Source organism: Salvelinus alpinus, chromosome 10, assembly GCF_045679555.1.
Source record: "Salvelinus alpinus chromosome 10, SLU_Salpinus.1, whole genome shotgun sequence".
NCBI classification, from domain to species: Eukaryota; Metazoa; Chordata; class Actinopteri; order Salmoniformes; family Salmonidae; genus Salvelinus; species Salvelinus alpinus.
Genome location: NC_092095.1, coordinates 81,827,013 through 81,847,125, shown reverse-complemented (window position 1 = coordinate 81,847,125; position 20,113 = coordinate 81,827,013). Strand labels below are relative to the sequence as shown.

The following is a 20,113-nucleotide window of genomic DNA, read 5'->3' as shown; positions in this document are numbered from 1 at the left end:
TGGGCGAGTAGCAGCGGGGGGGGCGGGGCTGTTGGCCAAGGTTGGAGTCGCCAGGAGGAAGGCATGGCCAGCCATTGAGAAATGTTTGTTGAAGTTTTCGATTATCACGGACTTATCAGTGGTGACCGTGTTACCTAGCCTCGGTGCAGTGGGCAGCTGGGAGGAGGTGCTCTTGTTTTCCATGGACTTTACAGTATCCCAGAACTTTTTGGAGTTAGAGCTACAGGATGCAAATTTCTGCTTGAAAAAGCTGGCCTTTGCTTTCCTGACTGACTGCGTGTATTGGTTCCTGACTTCCCTGAACAGTTGCATATCGCGGGGGCTCTTCGATGCTATTGCAGTTCGCCACAGGATGTTTTTGTGCTGGTCGAGGGCAGTCAGGTCTGGAGTGAACCAAGGGCTATATCTGTTCTTGGTTCTGCATTTTTTGAACGGAGCATGCTTGTCTAATATGGTGAGGAAGTAACTTTTAAAGAATGACCAGGCATCCTCAACTGACGGGATGAGGTCAATATCCTTCCAGGGTACCCGGGCCAGGTCGATTAGAAAGGCCTGCTCGCAGAAGTGTTTTAGGGAGCGTTTGACAGTGATGAGGGGTGGTCGTTTGACCGCGGACCCGTGGCGGATACAGGCAATGAGGCAGTGATCGCTGAGATCTTGATTGAAGACAGCAGAGGTGTATTTGGAGGGCAGGTTGGTCAGGATAATGTCTATTAGGGTGCCCATGTTTACGGATTTAGGGTTGTACCTGGTGGGTTCCTTGATGATTTGTGTGAGATTGAGGGCATCAAGCTTGGATTGTAGGACTGCCGGGGTGTTAAGCATATCCCAGTTTAGGTCACCTAACAGAACAAACTCTGAAGCTAGATGGGGAGCGATCAATTCACAGATGGTGTCCAGGGCACAGCTGGGAGCTGAGGGGGGTCGGTAGCAGGCGGCAACAGTGAGAGACTTATTTCTGGAGAGATTAATTTTTAAAATTAGAAGTTCGAACTGTTTGGGCATAGACCTGGAAAGTATGACAGAACTTTGCAGGCTATCTCTGCAGTAGATTGCAACTCCTCCCCCTTTGGCAGTTCTATCTTGACGGAAAGTGTTATAGTTGGGTATGGAAATCCCAGAATTTTTGGTGGCCTTCCTAATCCAGGATTCGGACACGGCAAGGACATCAGGGTTGGCAGAGTGTGCTAAAGCGGTGAGTAAGGCAAACTTAGGGAGGAGGCTTCTGATGTTGACATGCATGAGGCCAAGGCTTTTTCGATCACAGAAGTCAACAAATGAGGGTGACTGGGGACATGCAGGGCCTGGGTTTACCTCCACATCACCCGAGGAACAGAGGAGTAGTAGGATGAGGGTGCGGCTAAAGGCTATCAAAACTGGTCGCCTAGAGCGTTGGGGACAAAGAATAAAAGGAGCAGATTTATGGGCGTGGTAGAATAGATTCTGGGCATAATGTGCAGACAGGGGTATGGTGGGGCACGGGTACAGCGGAGGCAAGCCCAGGCACTGGGTGATGATAAGAGAGGTTGTATCTCTGGACATGCTGGTCTCAATGGGTGAGGTCACCGCATGTGTGGGGGGTGGGACAAAGGAGGTATCAGAGGTACGGAGAGTGGAACTACGGGGTCCATTGCAAACCAAAACAATGATAATGATAACTAGCCTGAACAACAGTATGCAAGGCATATTGATATTTGAGAGAGACATACAATAAGGCATAAAGTGATTGCAGGTCTTGATTGGGAGAGCTAGCTAAAACAACAGGTAAGATAACAGCAGCAATAACAGGGTGCTAGTCTAACACAGCAACAACAGGTAAAAATGGCGACGACTAGGCAGAGAGGGTCGGATTAACTACACACAGATCCTGAGTTAAAGCACAGAGCCGACAGATAAAACACAAATAAACAGAATGGAGTACCGTGAATTAATGGACAGTCAAGCAGGCATCAGCTATGTAGCCAAGTGATCATAGTGTCCAGGGGGCAGCCGTAGATGGAGCAGGGAGGCCTCCACTAAGCTAGCACGCGGCGTTTAAAGTTAGTAGCCCGGGGGGTGGTCTGCTCAGACGGAGGGGGTCTGCTCAGACGGAGGCCGGTTGAGGGCACAGCGGGTGGGGTATTAGTCTGCAGACCAGACGTGGTCGTGTCGACAGGGAATCCAAGCCGGATGGCGATGGCGAAAGAGAGGTTGTGAATTGTAGAATTGTGTTTGCTAACTGGTGCTAGCTTCGTGGCAGTGGCGCTAGCTGCGCTAGCTGCAAGCTAGCTGTGAGGATCAGAAGTAGTGGCTCAGGGATTACGGCAGGAATCCGGCGTTGTTGTCGAGAGACAGTCCGATGCTGGTAAATTGGTGAGTAATATCCAGGCTAATAACAGGGCTGGTGTCTGTGCAGAAGGTAAAAGCTGCTAGCAGCGGCAAAAAATGGCTAAATTAGCTTGTAGCTGATTTAGACCAGTTGTGATGGATTGGCAGGGCTCTGTGTCGGCAAAAAAGGTCCAGGCCAATTGGCAAAATATGTATTGTAGCACAAGAATTAGCCGGAGGACCTCTTCGGCTAGCCGGGAGATTGGCCTAGCTCGAGGCTAGCTCAAGGCTAACTGTTGCTTGCTTCGGGACAGAGACGTTAGCCAGGAGTAGCCACTCAGATTGCAGCTAGCTATCTGATCCGGTGTAAAGGTCCAGAGCTTGCGGTAGTAATCTGGAGATTTGTTAGAGAAAAAGCAGTCCGATATTCTCTGGGTTGATATCGCGCTGTGCAGACTGGCATGTATTGACCAAGCTGAGGCTGGCTGGTGTCCGAGTTAACGGTAAAGACCACTAGCAGTGACTAACTGATAACTAGCTAGTAGTTAGTTAGCTGGCTAGCTTCTGATGGGGGTTCCGGTTCTAAAGTATAAAAATAGCAGATCCGTACCACATTGGGTGTTGGGGGTTGCAGGAGAGTATATTCAGTCCGTAGATGGAAAGTGAGATTAAAATATAAACGGAAAAAACGAGGAAAACTATTATTTACACGGGACAAGACAAAACACACGTCCGACTGCTACGCCATCTTGGATGTGTTGTATGAGTGACACTTTATTGGTGCTGCTGGTGCCATCAGTGGATTAAGTAGGACCCAGTATTAAGCCAGGACCCAGTATTAAGCCAGGACCCAGTATTAAGCCAGGACCCAGTATTAAGTAGGACCCAGTATTAAGTAGGACCCAGTATTAAGCCAGGACCCAGTATTAAGCCCTTCCAGCCTGCTCGACACTGACAGGTGAAGGAGGCCTGTCTAACCCTGTCTGGTACCTACCATCCTCACAGCGCGGACCCTTCCAGCCTGGTCGACACTGACAGGTGAAGGAGGCCTGTCTAACCCTGTCTGGTACCTACCATCCTCACAGCGAGGGCCCTTCCAGCCTGGTCGACACTGACAGGTGAAGGAGGCCTGTCTAACCCTGTCTGGTACCTACCATCCTCACAGCGAGGGCCCCTCCAGCCTGGTCGACACTGACAGGTGAAGGAGGCCTGTCTAACCCTGTCTGGTACCTACCATCCTCACAGCGCGGACCCTTCCAGCCTGGTCGACACTGACAGGTGAAGGAGGCCTGTCTAACCCTGTCTGGTACCTACCATCCTCACCGCGCGGACCCTTCCAGCCTGGTCGACACTGACAGGTGAAGGAGGCCTGTCTAACCCTGTCTGGTACCTACCATCCTCACAGCGCGGACCCTTCCAGCCTGGTCGACACTGACAGGTGAAGGAGGCCTGTCTAACCCTGTCTGGTACCTACCATCCTCACAGCGCGGACCCCTCCAGCCTGGTCGACACTGACAGGTGAAGGAGGCCTGTCTAACCCTGTCTGGTACCTACCATCCTCACAGCGCGGGCCCCTCCAGCCTGGTCGACACTGACAGGTGAAGGAGGCCTGTCTAACCCTGTCTGTCTGGTACCTACCATCCTCACAGCGCGGACCCTTCCAGCCTGGTCGACACTGACAGGTGAAGGAGACCTGTCTAACCCTGTCTGGTACCTACCATCCTCACAGCGCGGACCCTTCCAGCCTGGTCGACACTGACAGGTGAAGGAGACCTGTCTAACCCTGTCTGGTACCTACCATCCTCACAGCGCGGACCCTTCCAGCCTGGTCGACACTGACAGGTGAAGGAGACCTGTCTAACCCTGTCTGGTACCTACCATCCTCACAGCGCGGACCCTTCCAGCCTGGTCGACACTGACAGGTGAAGGAGGCCTGGCCATCGATGCAGAGTTCAGAACCCTCCTTGTAACACGGAAACGGAAGGCACTGGTCACTGATCTCTGCAGAACGACACACACACACACACACACACACACACACACACACACACACACACACACACACACACACACACACACACACACACACACACACACACACACACACAGAGGTATCATACAGGTATCCAGACAGGACTATACAGAACACATACAGGTATCCAGACAGGACTATACAGAACACATACAGGTATCCAGACAGGACTATACAGAACACATACAGGTATCCAGACAGGACAATACAGAACACATACAGGTATCCAGACAGGACTATACAGAACACATACAGGTATCCAGACAGGACTATACAGAACACATACAGGTATCCAGACAGGACTATACAGAACACATACAGGTATCCAGACAGGACAGGACTATACAGAACACATACAGGTATCCAGACAGGACAATACAGAACACATACAGGTATCCAGACAGGACTATACAGAACACATACAGGTATCCAGACAGGACAGGACTATACAAAACCTATACAGGTATCCAGACAGGACAGGACTATACAGAACACATACAGGTATCCAGACATGACTATACAGAACACATACAGGTATCCAGACAGGACTATACAGAACACATACAGGTATCCAGACAGGACAGGACTATACAGAACACATACAGGTATCCAGACAGGACTATACAGAACACATACAGGTATCCAGACAGGACAGGACTATACAGAACACATACAGGTATCCAGACAGGACTATACAGAACACATACAGGTATCCAGACAGGACAGGACTATACAGAACACATACAGGTATCCAGACAGGACAGGACTATACAGAACACATACAGGTATCCAGACAGGACAGGACTATACAAAACACATACAGGTATCCAGACAAGACAGGACTATACAGAACACATACAGGTATCCAGACAGGACTATACAGAACACATACAGGTATCCAGACAGGACTATACAGAACACCTACTGGTATCCAGACAGGACATGACTATACAGAACACATACAGGTATCCAGACAGGACAGGACTATACAGAACACATACAGGTATCCAGACAGGGCAGGACTATACAGAACACATACAGGTATCCAGACATGACTATACAGAACACATACAGGTATCCAGACAGGACAGGACTATACAGAACACATACAGGTATCCAGACAGGACATGACTATACCCGCAGGCAGGCACCCTATCCCTAAACCAGGGGGATAAAACATACGGCCCGTGGGCCAGCACCCTACCTCTAAACCAGGGGGGGTCAAACATACAATCCGTGGTGAAAAAAGAGAGAGAGCGATGACAATTTTTAGCAAAAAAAAAAAATTAAACTACGGACCTCATTGAAGACTAAAAGCGTCCCGCGTGGAATTATTTTTGTTGCCAACCATTCTCTAAACCCGTAACCTCTGAACCCCAACAACCGTCTGTAACCTTCACCAACCTTTAACACACGTCCTGAGGTCTGAAGGGACGTTGGAGTCTCCAGAGTTATGGTTGTTGATGCCCACACGATGTGAACCCAGACAATCTGAAATACAACACAGTGGACTTATATTAGCTGGCATCAGTCATATCATCAGACAGACAACACAGTGGAGTTATATTAGCTGGCATCAGTCATATCATCAGACAGACAGACAACACAGTGGAGTTATATTAGCTGGCATCAGTCATATCATCAGACAGACAGACAACACAGTGGAGTTATATTAGCTGGCATCAGTCATATCATCAGACAGACAACAACACAGTGGAGTTATATTAGCTGACATCAGTCATATCATCAGACAGACAGACAACCAACACAGTGGAGTTATATTAGCTGGCATCAGTCATATCATCAGACAGACAACAACACAGTGGAGTTATATTAGCTGGCATCAGTCATATCATCAGACAGACAGACAACACAGTGGAGTTATATTAGCTGGCATCAGTCATATCATCAGACAGACAGACAACACAGTGGAGTTATATTAGCTGGCATCAGTCATATCATCAGACAGACAACACAGTGGAGTTATATTAGCTGGCATCAGTCATATCATCAGACAGACAGACAACACAGTGGAGTTATATTAGCTGGCATCAGTCATATCATCAGACAGACAGACAACACAGTGGAGTTATATTAGCTGGCATCAGTCATATCATCAGACAGACAGACAACACAGTGGAGTTATATTAGCTGGCATCAGTCATATCATCAGACAGACAGACAACACAGTGGAGTTGTATTAGCTGGCATCAGTCATATCATCAGACAGACAGACAACACAGTGGAGTAATATTAGCTGGCATCAGTCATATCATCAGACAGACAGACAACACAGTGGAGTTATATTAGCTGGCATCAGTCATATCATCAGACAGACAACACAGTGGAGTTATATTAGCTGGCATCAGTCATATCATCAGACAGACAACAACACAGTGGAGTTATATTAGCTGGCATCAGTCATATCATCAGACAGACAACACAGTGGAGTTATATTAGCTGGCATCAGTCATATCATCAGACAGACAGACAACAACACAGTGGAGTTATATTAGCTGGCATCAGTCATATGACAAGTCATTGAGGAACGGGGGCTGAGGGTTAGCTAGATTCTATATCGCTAGATGTTATTAATGGAAATATGGCTGAAAAACAGAAGGACAGAATGGTTGAAACTTACAGACATATTGAGGATAGAAGTGTTCCTGTAAAAGAAGAGGAGACATTATGAACAGGAGAGACCTGGGGAGAGGGTAGTCACTAGATGGTCATGTCAGGAGAGACCTGGGGAGAGGGAGAGGGTAGTCACTAGATGGTCATGTCAGGAGAGACCTGGGGAGAGGGAGATGGTAGTCACTAGATGGTCATGTCAGGAGAGACCTGGGGAGAGGGAGAGGGTAGTCACTAGATGGTCATGTCAGGAGAGACCTGGGGAGAGGGAGAGGGTAGTCACTAGATGGTCATGTCAGGAGAGACCTGGGGAGAGGGTAGTCACTAGATGGTCATGTCAGGAGGGACCTGGGGAGAGGGAGAGGGTAGTCACTAGATGGTCATGTCAGGAGAGACCTGGGGAGAGGGTAGTCACTAGATGGTCATGTCAGGAGGGACCTGGGGAGAGGGTAGTCACTAGATGGTCATGTCAGGAGAGACCTGGGGAGAGGGAGAGGGTAGTCACTAGATGGTAATGTCAGGAGAGACCTGGGGAGAGGGTAGTCACTAGATGGTCATGTCAGGAGAGACCCGGGGATATCAGTGTGTGTGTGTGTGTGTGTGTGTGTGTGTGTGTGTGTGTGTGTGTGTGTGTGTGTGTGTGTGTGTGTGTGTATGTGTGTAACAGACTCAGGTCACTGAACTGTTATCCCCCATCGTTTGTTTACGCTGTGAGGTTTCGCGTTGACTAGTGTTGACGTAGCTGAGTGGGATGGAGCGGGTCGTTGACCTCAAGCTGTTGACTGGTTGATGAACCCAGACAGACTCTCCTCTCCCTCTCCCCAGGTCTCTCCTGACATGACCATCTAGTGACTACCCTCTCCCCAGGTCCCTCCTGACATGACCATCTAGTGACTACCCTCTCCCCAGGTCTCTCCTGACATGACCATCTAGTGACTACCCTCTCCCCAGGTCCCTCCTGACATGACCATCTAGTGACTACCCTCTCCCTCTCCCCAGGTCTCTCCTGACATGACCATCTAGTGACTACCCTCTCCCTCTCCCCAGGTCCCTCCTGACATGACCATCTAGTGACTACCCTCTCCCTCTCCCCAGGTCTCTCCTGACATGACCATCTAGTGACTACCCTCTCCCTCTCCCCAGGTCCCTCCTGACATGACCATCTAGTGACTACCCTCTCCCTCTCCCCAGGTCTCTCCTGACATGACCATCTAGTGACTACCATCTCCCTCTCCCCAGGTCTCTCCTGACATGACCATCTAGTGACTACCCTCTCCCTCTCCCCAGGTCTCTCCTGACATGACCATCTAGTGACTACCCTCTCCCTCTCCCCAGGTCTCTCCTGACATGACCATCTAGTGACTACCCTCTCCCTCTCCCCAGGTCCCTCCTGACATGACCATCTAGTGACTACCCTCTCCCTCTCCCCAGGTCCCTCCTGACATGACCATCTAGTGACTACCCTCTCCCCAGGTCTCTCCTGACATGACCATCTAGTGACTACCCTCTCCCCAGGTCTCTCCTGACATGACCATCTAGTGACTACCCTCTCCCTCTCCCCAGGTCTCTCCTGACATGACCATCTAGTGACTACCCTCTCCCTCTCCCCAGGTCTCTCCTGACATGACCATCTAGTGACTACCCTCTCCCTCTCCCCAGGTCCCTCCTGACATGACCATCTAGTGACTACCCTCTCCCTCTCCCCAGGTCTCTCCTGACATGACCATCTAGTGACTACCCTCTCCCTCTCCCCAGGTCCCTCCTGACATGACCATCTAGTGACTACCCTCTCCCCAGGTCTCTCCTGACATGACCATCTAGTGACTACCCTCTCCCTTTCCCCAGGTCTCTCCTGACATGACCATCTAGTGACTACCCTCTCCCTAGGTCCCCCCTGACATGGCCCATCTTGTAACTAGTGTGCCAGGGGCCCTCAGGAGCCACTCACCGTCTCTGGGTAGTTCTCAAAGATCTCCCGTGCCTCCTCCTTGTTGCACAGCTCCTCGATACATTCTCTCTCCAGGTTCCCTTTCTTACTCTCCTCAAACAGAGAGTTGGCCCTGCGGTGCCGAGACAGAAACTGGGAGGCCCTGTTCTGAGTTAGGACTGGAGAGACACGCACACGCGTGTAACTGGGTTGGTTATGTTGTCACTTTGCAAACTCCAGAAATATGTATTCAATGTTCAATGTATTTCTATTGGTTGTGTTACGGACGGACGCTGGGAGACGAGAAGCTAGTACAGGGAGGTAACAGTTAATAAACAACGGACAAGAAACACAAAACAAGGACATCGTCTGGACAAGGGATAAAACACAACGACAATAATGCCGACACAGGGAACAAACTGAGGAACAGACAGATATAGAAGGGGCAAATCAACAAAATGAAGGAGTCCAGGGGAGTCCAATGAGCGCTGATACGCGTAATGATGGTGACAGGTGTGCGTAATGATGGGCAGCATGGCGCCCTCGAGTGCCCGAGAGGGGTAGCGGAAGCAGGCGTTTCAGGTTGGTTGAATTTACATATCGATTAGGTGTCATGATATCGGCGACACTTGCAGATAGGGGGGAGATCACAAACGTAAATTCATCCCAGTCTGATATTAACCTGCAAGTGTAACAGTATCGCTTCCGTCCCTCTCCTCGCCCCTACCTGGGCTCGTACCAGGAACACATCGACAACAGCTACCCTCGAAGCATCGTCACCCATCGCTCCAGAGCAAAGGGGAACAACTACTTCAAGGTCTCGGAGGGAGTGACGTCACCGATTGAAATGCTATTAGCGCGCACCACCGCTAACTAGCTAGCCATTTCACATCGGTTACACAAGCATTAGGTCGCAGTTCTGAAACACTGTGTTCTATTTTCAGATGTACAATGTGTACGAGTTCACGAGGTACATGTCCAGATGTATACAGTACATGTACAGTACCTGTGAGATATTGAGGGGGCTTCCTGGGATGTGCTTTCAAAAAAAATGTTATAGCTGTAAGAGTGAGTTAGCTAGCATGCTCTAATTACAATGGTCACATTAGCTCCCTGCTAATACTGATATTGACATGCAAGCGGAACGAATCACGAACGTACAGCCGTCAACATACTGGTTTGTCCTGCACATCTAAATGTGTTTCCTTCTGTCTTATATAGTCGGGGGAAAAACACCAATCAACTGTGTGTCAATGGCTGAACCGTCCCGTTTCTTTTAAAAAACATAACGCAACAAGTGACGAAGTACTGACGTCGTCTGTTCCTCCTCACGCAACACGTGTTGTATTACATTGTTATTACATGTGACGACAGCAAGAGGAAGTATGGGGTTTGTGTGAATGGTGTCTGTGACCACATAGGAATCTATATGGATATTTTCCACGTGTTTTTGATGGATGAATCATTTGGATCAAACTGTAGATTAAACGGATTAGTAAACAGTCCCGTTTCAACAGGCCTTTGTTCTTGTTTTAGTAGGGTATTAACCCCGAACACGTGATCTTATTTAAATCAACGCACTTTTTTGTTGTTGTAAAAACATAAATAATCTAGGAAGGTGTCAGTCATCTTCCAAGACTCGAGGAAAAGTCTAAAAACGTCCGATCACCTGTTGCCTGTGTCGACATACGCAGCAGCTCCAAACATTTTTCAGGATTTATAACATGCTGTGGAAAAGTAGCGTTGGCTTCGACGCATTAAAGTTGTCTTTTAGTAACAAGTTACCATTAATTCGTTGGCTTTGACGGATATAAATTGTATTTTAGTATGGAAGTTAGCGTTAATTCTTTGGGAAAAGAAAAACAGCAAATATACACCGCCTGATCTTGTGTAAAAGCGTAAAACAACCACCAAAGTTGTACTTTTACTTTCCACATTCATATGTCCATTTTTCCGTTATCCAACATAATTTTTTTTTTTTTAAATCACTTACATCGATGAGCATCGCAAAGCGCCACGAGAAAGATGACACAAGCCACCGATTCTCCCAACGCCGTTTTATGTTTCCACATAGTAAAACCGATCATCGGAACAGCTCAGGACTGTGACAAAAAACTTTCGCCTGTTCGGTGGAGAGAGAGCTGGGACTGGACCGGGAGCGGAGAGAGGAGAGGAGGCGAAACGTGTGTGTCGTGAACAACATTGACATGAGCAAACAAAGTGGAATCGGCGTTTAGCCTTCAAAATAAAAGTCCCCAAATTGAAACATACAAACCGGTGACAGTAGTGGAATCATGCCACAATTGGAGTAGATCATAGAAGAGTGCTGATAAATGTAAAATATATAAATATATATTTACATAGTATATTTACATATATATATATATAAATCAATATTCACAAAAGTAGTGCACTGGGTCTGTACAGATCCATTTGATTCCATGTTCTCTTGATAAGTGCATAAATTGGACCATTTTCCTGTCCTGTTAAACATTCCAAAATGTTGTGAAAATGTATGGAGTTAAAAAAATAAACATTATTTTCTTTAGGAATGTAGTCCAGTAAAAGTAGTCAAAAATATAACTAGTAAAGTAAAGTTTTTTTTTTAAACTCACAAAACACAACTGTTTGGCTTTAATAAGAGCTACGATGGTAATATGTGTGAATAGTCTCCCCAGTTGTGTTCTGTGAGTGTCAGTGAGTAGACTCATAGCCTCCCCAGTTGTGTTCTGTGAGTGTCAGTGCGTAGGCTCATAGTCTCCCCAGTTGTGTTCTGTGAGTGTCAGTGCGTAGACTCATAGCCTCCCCAGTTGTGTTCTGTGAGTGTCTGTGCGTAGACTCATAGTCTCCCCAGTTGTGTTCTGTGAGTGTCAGTGCGTAGACTCATAGTCTCCCCAGTTGTGTTCTGTGAGTGTCAGTGAGAAGGCTCATAGTCTCCCCAGTTGTGTTCTGTGAGTGTCAGTGCGTAGACTCATAGTCTCCCCAGTTGTGTTCTGTGAGTGTCAGTGAGAAGGCTCATAGTCTCCCCAGTTGTGTTCTGTGAGTGTCTGTGCGTAGACTCATAGTCTCCCCAGTTGTGTTCTGTGAGTGTCAGTGAGAAGGCTCATAGTCTCCCCAGTTGTGTTCTGTGAGTGTCAGTGCGTAGACTCATAGTCTCCCCAGTTGTGTTCTGTGAGTGTCAGTGAGGAGGCTCATAGTCTCCCCAGTTGTGTTCTGTGAGTGTCAGTGAGTAGGTCTCATAGTCTCCCCAGTTGTGTTCTGTGAGTGTCAGTGAGTAGGTCTCATAGTCTCCCCAGTTGTGTTCTGTGAGTGTCAGTGAGTAGACTCATAGTCTCCCCAGTTGTGTTCTGTGAGCGTCAGTGAGTAGACTCATAGCCTCCCCAGTTGTGTTCTGTGAGCGTCAGTGAGGAGGCTCATAGTCTCCCCAGTTGTGTTCTGTGAGTTTCAGTGAGTAGGTCTCATAGTCTCCCCAGTTGTGTTCTGTGAGTGTCAGTGAGGAGGCTCATAGCCTCCCCAGTTGTGTTCTGTGTGTTCTGTGAGTGTCAGTGAGGAGGCTCATAGCCTCCCCAGTTGTGTTCTGTGAGCGTCAGTGAGTAGACTCATAGTCTCCCCAGTTGTGTTCTGTGAAGGCTCATAGTCTCCCCAGTTGTGTTCTGTGAAGGCTCATAGTCTCCCCAGTTGTGTTCTGTGAAGGCTCATAGCCTCCCCAGTTGTGTTCTGTGAAGGCTCATAGTCTCCCCAGTTGTGTTCTGTGAAGGCTCATAGCCTCCCCAGTTGTGTTCTGTGAAGGCTCATAGCCTCCCCAGTTGTGTTCTGTGAAGGCTCATATCCCATTTAATGGACCCCAGATCCATAGTTATAAGGCTGTACATTGCAATAAACCGACTGAGCACCACACTGGTTGAATCAACGTCGTTTCATTGAAATTACGTTGAACCAACGTGGATTAAGCGTCGACTTGACATCTGTGCCCGGTGGGTAAGTATGCCCCATTTCAATTCTGTGTAGACTATACATCCACATTGCAATTTCAACAATTTTTTTAAAAATCGTGATTGTCTTTTTGTTGAATTTCTATAACAACATTCCAAACTTGTTTAGCATTATCTAGTACAAGTGTGGCACGTTTCCATCTGTTTCAGTGGGTGGGGACTTTTATTTTGAAGGCGAACAGTCCATTCCACTGTTGTTGACCCCGCAAATGTTGTTCACGACACACTGGTGTTAAGGGGTGGAGGCGACAGAGAGCGCGCTGTGTGTGCTACTCTCTGCTCTACTTCAAACATGCTGCCTGCCCTGTGTTGCTGTGCTGGGACTTTGAGTTGAGGACAATATTTGAACCCTGGTAGATTGTAGATAAACAGAGGAATAGAGACAGTATTTAAACCTTCAGATGTTTAGATACTGTATGAAGAGGTGTCAGATGTTTAGATACTGTATGAAGAGGTTTCAGATGTTTAGATACTGTATGAGGAGGTTTCAGATGTTTAGATACTGTATGAAGAGGTTTCAGATGTTTAGATACTGTATGAGGAGGTTTCAGATGTTTAGATACTGTATGAAGAGGTTTCAGATGTTTAGATACTGTATGACGAGGTTTCAGATGTTTAGATACTGTATGAAGAGGTGTCAGATGTTTAGATACTGTATGAAGAGGTTTCAGATGTTTAGATACTGTATGAGGAGGTTTCAGATGTTTAGATACTGTATGAGGAGGTTTCAGATGTTTAGATACTGTATGAAGAGGTTTCAGATGTTTAGATACTGTATGAGGAGGTGTCAGATGTTTAGATACTGTATGAAGAGGTGTCAGATGTTTAGATACTGTATGAAGAGGTTTCAGATGTTTAGATACTGTATGAGGAGGTTTCAGATGTTTAGATACTGTATGAGGAGGTGTCAGATGTTTAGATACTGTATGAAGAGGTGTCAGATGTTTAGATACTGTATGAAGAGGTTTCAGATGTTTAGATACTGTATGAGGAGGTTTCAGATGTTTAGATACTGTATGAGGAGGTGTCAGATGTTTAGATACTGTATGAGGAGGTGTCAGATGTTTAGATACTGTATGAAGAGGTGTCAGATGTTTAGATACTGTATGAAGAGGTTTCAGATGTTTAGATACTGTATGAGGAGGTTTCAGATGTTTAGATACTGTATGAAGAGGTTTCAGATGTTTAGATACTGTATGAGGAGGTGTCAGATGTTTAGATACTGTATGAGGAGGTTTCAGATGTTTAGATACTGTATGAAGAGGTGTCAGATGTTTAGATACTGTATGAGGAGGTTTCAGATGTTTAGATACTGTATGAGGAGGTGTCAGATGTTTAGATACTGTATGAAGAGGTTTCAGATGTTTAGATACTGTATGAAGAGGTTTCAGATGTTTAGATACTGTATGAGGAGGTTTCAGATGTTTAGATACTGTATGAAGAGGTTTTGAAGAGGTTTTTTCTTCCCTCTTGGTTTGACCAATCAAAAGGACAGCTCCTTCGAATTAACTCTTGGGCTTTCCATACTACAGGAAACAGACTAAACTCAGAACACTTCCTGTACTACAGGAAACAGACTAACCACAGAACACTTCCTGTACTACAAGAAACAGACTAACCACAGAACACTTCCTGTACTACAAGAAACAGACTAACCTCAGAACACTTCCTGTACTACAGGAAACAGACTAACCTCAGAACACTTCCTGTACTACAAGAAACAGACTAACCACAGAACACTTCCTGTACTACAGGAAACAGACTAACCTCAGAACACTTCCTGTACGACAAGAAACAGACTAACCACAGAACACTTCCTGTACTACAGGAAAAAGACTAACCACAGAACACTTCCTGTACTACAGGAAACAGACTAACCACAGAACACTTTCTGTACTACAGGAAACAGACTAACCACAGAACACTTCCTGTACTACAGGAAACAGACTAACCACAGAACACTTCCTGTACTACAGGAAACAGACTAACCACAGAACACTTCCTGTAACACATTCTGAATGAAAGCGACTCAGACAACAAGCGGTTTGCATCAATATTGCCTTAATTTAGTTATTCCAGGACCAAAAAAAAGCTACTTTTAAACCATTCAGTTGTTCTGTACAGAGAGACATAATAACTTCTTCTTAATACTCTTGATATATTTATACAAAATACACTGTTATCCTTTAGAAGGGGTGTTTTACAAGAGGAATTTCCTGTAAAGTTGGATTAGGGTTATATTTTTTTTTTGGGGGGGAGGGGGACAATTTGAAGACGCTAGTCTGAAAAGAACACAAGGAGCATCAAAGTACAGACTATTCTGTAGGACACGACGCTAGTCAGAAGATATAAAACACATGAAGCATCAAAGTACAGACTATTCTGTAGGACACGACGCTAGTCAGAAGATAGAAAACACACTCAATGTTGAGGAGCATCAAACATGAAAAAAACACAAAGATAGAAAATACACATTTGTAGCGATTGGCATGATGTTGTTTTAAATGGGTTGTGGTTTGGAGATATACGAAGATATCTCTGCAACACACTGGGTTCAGAAATATAGATGTAGAAAATATAGACTGGGTACCAGCCTGTTTAGCTAGCTTTCCATTAGGAAACAACGACATAGGAGTGGAATGTTATCTAACCAAACTGGTAGCCAGACTACAGAAGACTGTCTGCCATCTTGGAAGACCAGGTGACTCTGTAAGACTCTCCAACACCCACTGACTACAGAGAGAATGGATGCCCAGCAAGTTCTGTTTGCTTTGGACATAGCAACCAGTCACCTGGTTAGTTCTGTTTGCTTTGGACATAGCAACCAGTCACCTGGTTAGTTCTGTTTGCTTTGGACATAGCAACCAGTCACCTGGTTAGTTCTGTTTGCTTTGGACATAGCAACCAGTCACCTGGTTAGTTCTGTTTGCTTTGGACATAGCAACCAGTCACCTGGTTAGTTCTGTTTGCTTTGGACATAGCAACCAGTCACCGGGTTAGTTCTGTTTGCTTTGAACATAGCAACCAGTCACCTGGTTAGTTATGTTTGCTTTGGACATAGCAACCAGTCATCGGGTTAGTTCTGTTTGCTTTGGACATAGCAACCAGTCACCTGGTTAGTTCTGTTTGCTTTGGACATAGCAACCAGTCACCTGGTTAGTTCTGTTTGCTTTGGACATAGCAACCAGTCACCAGGTTAGTTCTGTTTGCTTTGGACATAGCAACCAGTCACCTGGTTAGTTCTGTTTGCTTTGGACATAGCAACCAGTCACCTGGTTAGTTCTGTTTGCTTTGGACATAGCAACCTGTCACCGGGTTAGTTCTGTTTGCTTTGGACATAGCAACCAGTCACCTGGTTAGTTCTGTTTGCTTTGGACATAGCAACCAGTCAACTGGTTAGTTCTGTTTGCTTTGGACATAGCAACCTGTCACCGGGTTAGTTCTGTTTGCTTTGGACATAGCAACCAGTCATCGGGTTAGTTCTGTTGCTTCGGACATAGCAACCAGTCACCTGGTTAGTTCTGTTGCTTTGGACATAGCAACCAGTCACCTGGTTAGTTCTGTTTGCTTTGGACATAGCAACCAGTCACCGGGTTAGTTCTGTTGCTTTGGACATAGCAACCAGTCACCGGGTTAGTTCTGTTGCTTTGGACATAGCAACCAGTCACCGGGTTAGTTCTGTTGCTTTGGACATAGCAACCAGTCACCTGGTTAACCAGTCACCTGGTTAGTTCTGTTGCTTTGGACATTGCAACCAGTCACCTGGTTAGTTCTGTTGCTTTGGACATTGCAACCAGTCACCTGGTTAGTTCTGTTGCTTTGGACATAGCAACCAGTCACCTGGTTAGTTCTGTTGCTTTGGACATAGCAACCAGTCACCTGGTTAGTTCTGTTGCTTCGGACATAGCAACCACAGCCCAGGAGGCAGCAGAGTTCTGACCCAGGGACAGGGTACAGCCCAGGAGGCAGCAGAGTTCTGACCCAGGGACAGGGTACAGCCCAGGAGGCAGCAGAGTTCTGACCCAGGGACAGGGTACAGACCAGGAGGCAGCAGAGTTCTTCCCCAGGGACAGGGTACAGCCCAGGAGACAGCAGAGTTCTGACCCAGGGACAGGGTACAGCCCAGGAGGCAGCAGAGTTCTGACCCAGGGACAGGGTACAGCCCAGGAGGCAGCAGAGTTCTGACCCAGGGACAGGGTACAGCCCAGGAGGCAGCAGAGTTCTGACCCAGGGACAGGGTACAGCCCAGGAGGCAGCAGAGTTCTGACCCAGGGACAGGGTACAGCCCAGGAGACAGCAGAGTTCTGACCCAGGGACAGGGTACAGCCCAGGAGGCAGCAGAGTTCTGCCCCAGGGACAGGGTACAGCCCAGGAGGCAGCAGAGTTCTGACCCAGGGACAGGGTACAGCCCAGGAGGCAGCAGAGTTCTGACCCAGGGACAGGGTACAGAGTTCTGACCCAGGGACAGGGTACAGCCCAGGAGGCAGCAGAGTTCTGCCCCAGGCTCTGAATGAAACACTACAACAGATTGTAAATGAAGATAGCACTAATCAGTCAGATGAACAGCAAGGGTCCTCATTGGTCGCTGTCTGATGACCAGCCCGTCTCCTCCCTCTGTCATCACCCGCATACATAATCAAACACACACACAGTCAGACGTGACCCCAAGTCGACAGTCTCTCAACCCAGAGTTTGGTCTGTGTGACTTGAAACACAAAGGAATGGGTTGTTCTTTACACCAGGAATATACCACTTAAACCATGTTGTTATCAAACATTACAAAAACATGAGCAATGAAATAAAGATTGTTTCAACATGTGCTGAGGCAGTAGCTTTATGTCCGTTGTGGGGGTTAAAGTGCGTGGTCACTGGTACACCAACAGTCCAGAGAAAAGCCTTTAGTTGAAGCACATCATCATAGAAAATAAGACCTCTCTCTCTATCTCTCTCTTTCTCTCTCTCTCTCTCTCTCTCTCTCTCTCTCTCTCTCTCTCTCTCTCTCTCTCTCTCTCTCTCTCTCTCTCTGTCTCTCTCTCTCTCTCTCTCTCTCTCTCTCTCTCTCTCTCTCTCTCTCTCTCTCTCTCTCTACCTCTCTCTCTCTGTCTCTCTCTCTCTCTCTGTCTTCCCTTCTTTCTCTCTCTCTCTCTCTTCCCCTCTCTCTCTCTCTCTCTCTCTCTCTCTCTCTCTCTCTCTCTCTCTCTCTCTCTCTTCCTCTCTCTCTCTCTCTCTTCCCCTCTCTCTCTCTCTCTTCCCCTCTCTCTCTCTCTCTTCCCCTCTCTCTTCTACCCGATTTGACCTCGGCTCTGAGTGTCCGTGTTCTGAAAGATGCACCATGGGAAGCCGTGGACCAGGAGTAACCAGGAAGTGTTGCTAGGTCTCAGGTCTTCGGGGGCGGAGCTCTGCGCTTCATGGCAGTGGTTGGTGGGTGGGGCTAGATGGAGTAGGTGGAGCTCTCAGACTGCTGGTGGATGTAACACTGAAAACTCTTGTCTCCGATTGGATGTTCTCTGCGGAACACAGAGAAGAGGGGTGTGGTCAGGAGGGTGAAATGTTACAGAACATTATTACAGTGTGACTGTGTGAGTGACTGTGACTGTGTGAGTGACTGTGTGTGTGACTGTGTGTGTGAGTGACTGTGTGTGTGACTGTGTGAATGTGACTGTGACTGTGTGAGTGACTGTGTGTGTGACTGGGTGTGTCACTGTGACTGTGTGAGTGACTGTGTGGGTGACTGTGTGAGTGTGACTGTGACTGTGTGAGTGACTGTGTGTGTTACTGTGTGTGTGTGTGTGTGAGACTGTGTGTGTGACTGTGACTGTGTGTGTGTTTAACATCACCACATGGACCCTTCTAGACTGTTAGTACTGACCCGGACCAGAACCAGTGTTTAACATCACTACATGGACCCTCCTAGACTGTTAGTACTGACCCGGACCTGTCCCGGACCTGTCGCGGACCAGACCCAGCCACAGTAGAATGAGACTTACTGGCTGCCGATCTTAGTCTTCCTGAACACGTCTCGTTTGTACTTGGTGTGCTGCTGCTCCAGTGTCTGAACAGAGGAGATGATCACTCTCAGGGTCTTATAGGTCTCCCGGGGATCGTCGATGAGGAAGCTGGAATACTCCTCCTGCTCTGGGCCATCATATACTGATCTACTGCCACAGGCCTCTGGAGGGGGGAGAACACGGTCAGGCAGAGAGACTCACACACACAGGCCTCTGGAGGGGAAAGAACACGGTCAGGCAGAGAGACTCACACACACAGGCCTCTGGAGGGGGGGGAGAACACGGTCAGGCAGAGAGACTCACACACACAGGCCTCTGGAGGGGAAAGAACACGGTCAGGCAGAGAGACTCACACACACAGGCCTCTGGAGGGGGGAGAACACGGTCAGGCAGAGAGACTCACACACACAGGCCTCTGGAGGGGGGAGAACACGGTCAGACAGAGAGACTCACACACACAGGCCTCTGGAGGGAGGAGAACACGGTCAGGCAGAGAGACTCACACACACAGGCCTCTGGAGGGGGGAGAACACGGTCAGGCAGAGAGACTCACACACACAGGCCTCTGGAGGGGGGAGAACACGGTCAGACAGAGAGACTCACACACACAGGCCTCTGGAGGGAGGAGAACACGGTCAGGCAGAGAGACTCACACACACAGGCCTCTGGAGGGGGGAGAACACGGTCAGGCAGAGAGACTCACACACACAGGCCTCTGGAGGGGGGAGAACACGGTCAGGCAGAGAGACTCACACACACAGGCCTCTGGAGGGAGGAGAACACGGTCAGGCAGAGAGACTCACACACACAGGCCTCTGGAGGGGGGAGAACACGGTCAGGCAGAGAGACTCACACACACAGGCCTCTGGAGGGGGGAGAACACGGTCAGGCAGAGAGACTCACACACACAGGCCTCTGGAGGGAGGAGAACACGGTCAGGCAGAGAGACTCACACACACAGGCCTCTGGAGGGGGGAGAACACGGTCAGGCAGAGAGACTCACACACACAGGCCTCTGGAGGGGGAGGAGAACACGGTCAGGCAGAGAGACTCACACACACAGGCCTCTGGAGGGGAGGAGAACACGGTCAGACAGAGAGACTCACACACACAGACCTCTGGAGGGGAGGAGAACACGGTCAGGCAGAGAGACTCACACACACAGGCCTCTGGAGGGGGGAGAACACGGTCAGGCAGAGAGACTCACACACACAGG

The 20,113-nt window shown here is 48.0% G+C and overlaps 2 protein-coding genes across 2 annotated transcripts in view; both read right to left on the bottom strand.

Annotated features, from left to right (window-relative positions):
• The window catches only part of pros1 (protein S), a 48,484-nt gene extending 37,380 nt beyond the window's left edge, over positions 1 to 11,104 (bottom strand). Inside the window, exons 1-5 of the mRNA XM_071331002.1 lie at positions 10,891 to 11,104; positions 8,919 to 9,076; positions 6,981 to 7,005; positions 5,744 to 5,830; positions 4,186 to 4,308 (exon numbers count right to left, since the gene is read on the bottom strand). Of these exons, the coding sequence (XP_071187103.1) occupies positions 4,186 to 4,308; positions 5,744 to 5,830; positions 6,981 to 7,005; positions 8,919 to 9,076; positions 10,891 to 10,984 (487 nt within the window). The 5' untranslated portion in view covers positions 10,985 to 11,104. The remainder of the gene's footprint in view (positions 1 to 4,185; positions 4,309 to 5,743; positions 5,831 to 6,980; positions 7,006 to 8,918; positions 9,077 to 10,890) is intronic.
• A 3,996-nt stretch (positions 11,105 to 15,100) lies between these two features.
• The window catches only part of rasa3 (RAS p21 protein activator 3), a gene marked incomplete in the record, with an annotated part of 130,585 nt that continues 125,572 nt past the window's right edge, over positions 15,101 to 20,113 (bottom strand). The window contains 2 exon segments of the mRNA XM_071331001.1: positions 15,101 to 18,396; positions 18,877 to 19,060. Of these exon segments, the coding sequence (XP_071187102.1) occupies positions 18,321 to 18,396; positions 18,877 to 19,060 (260 nt within the window).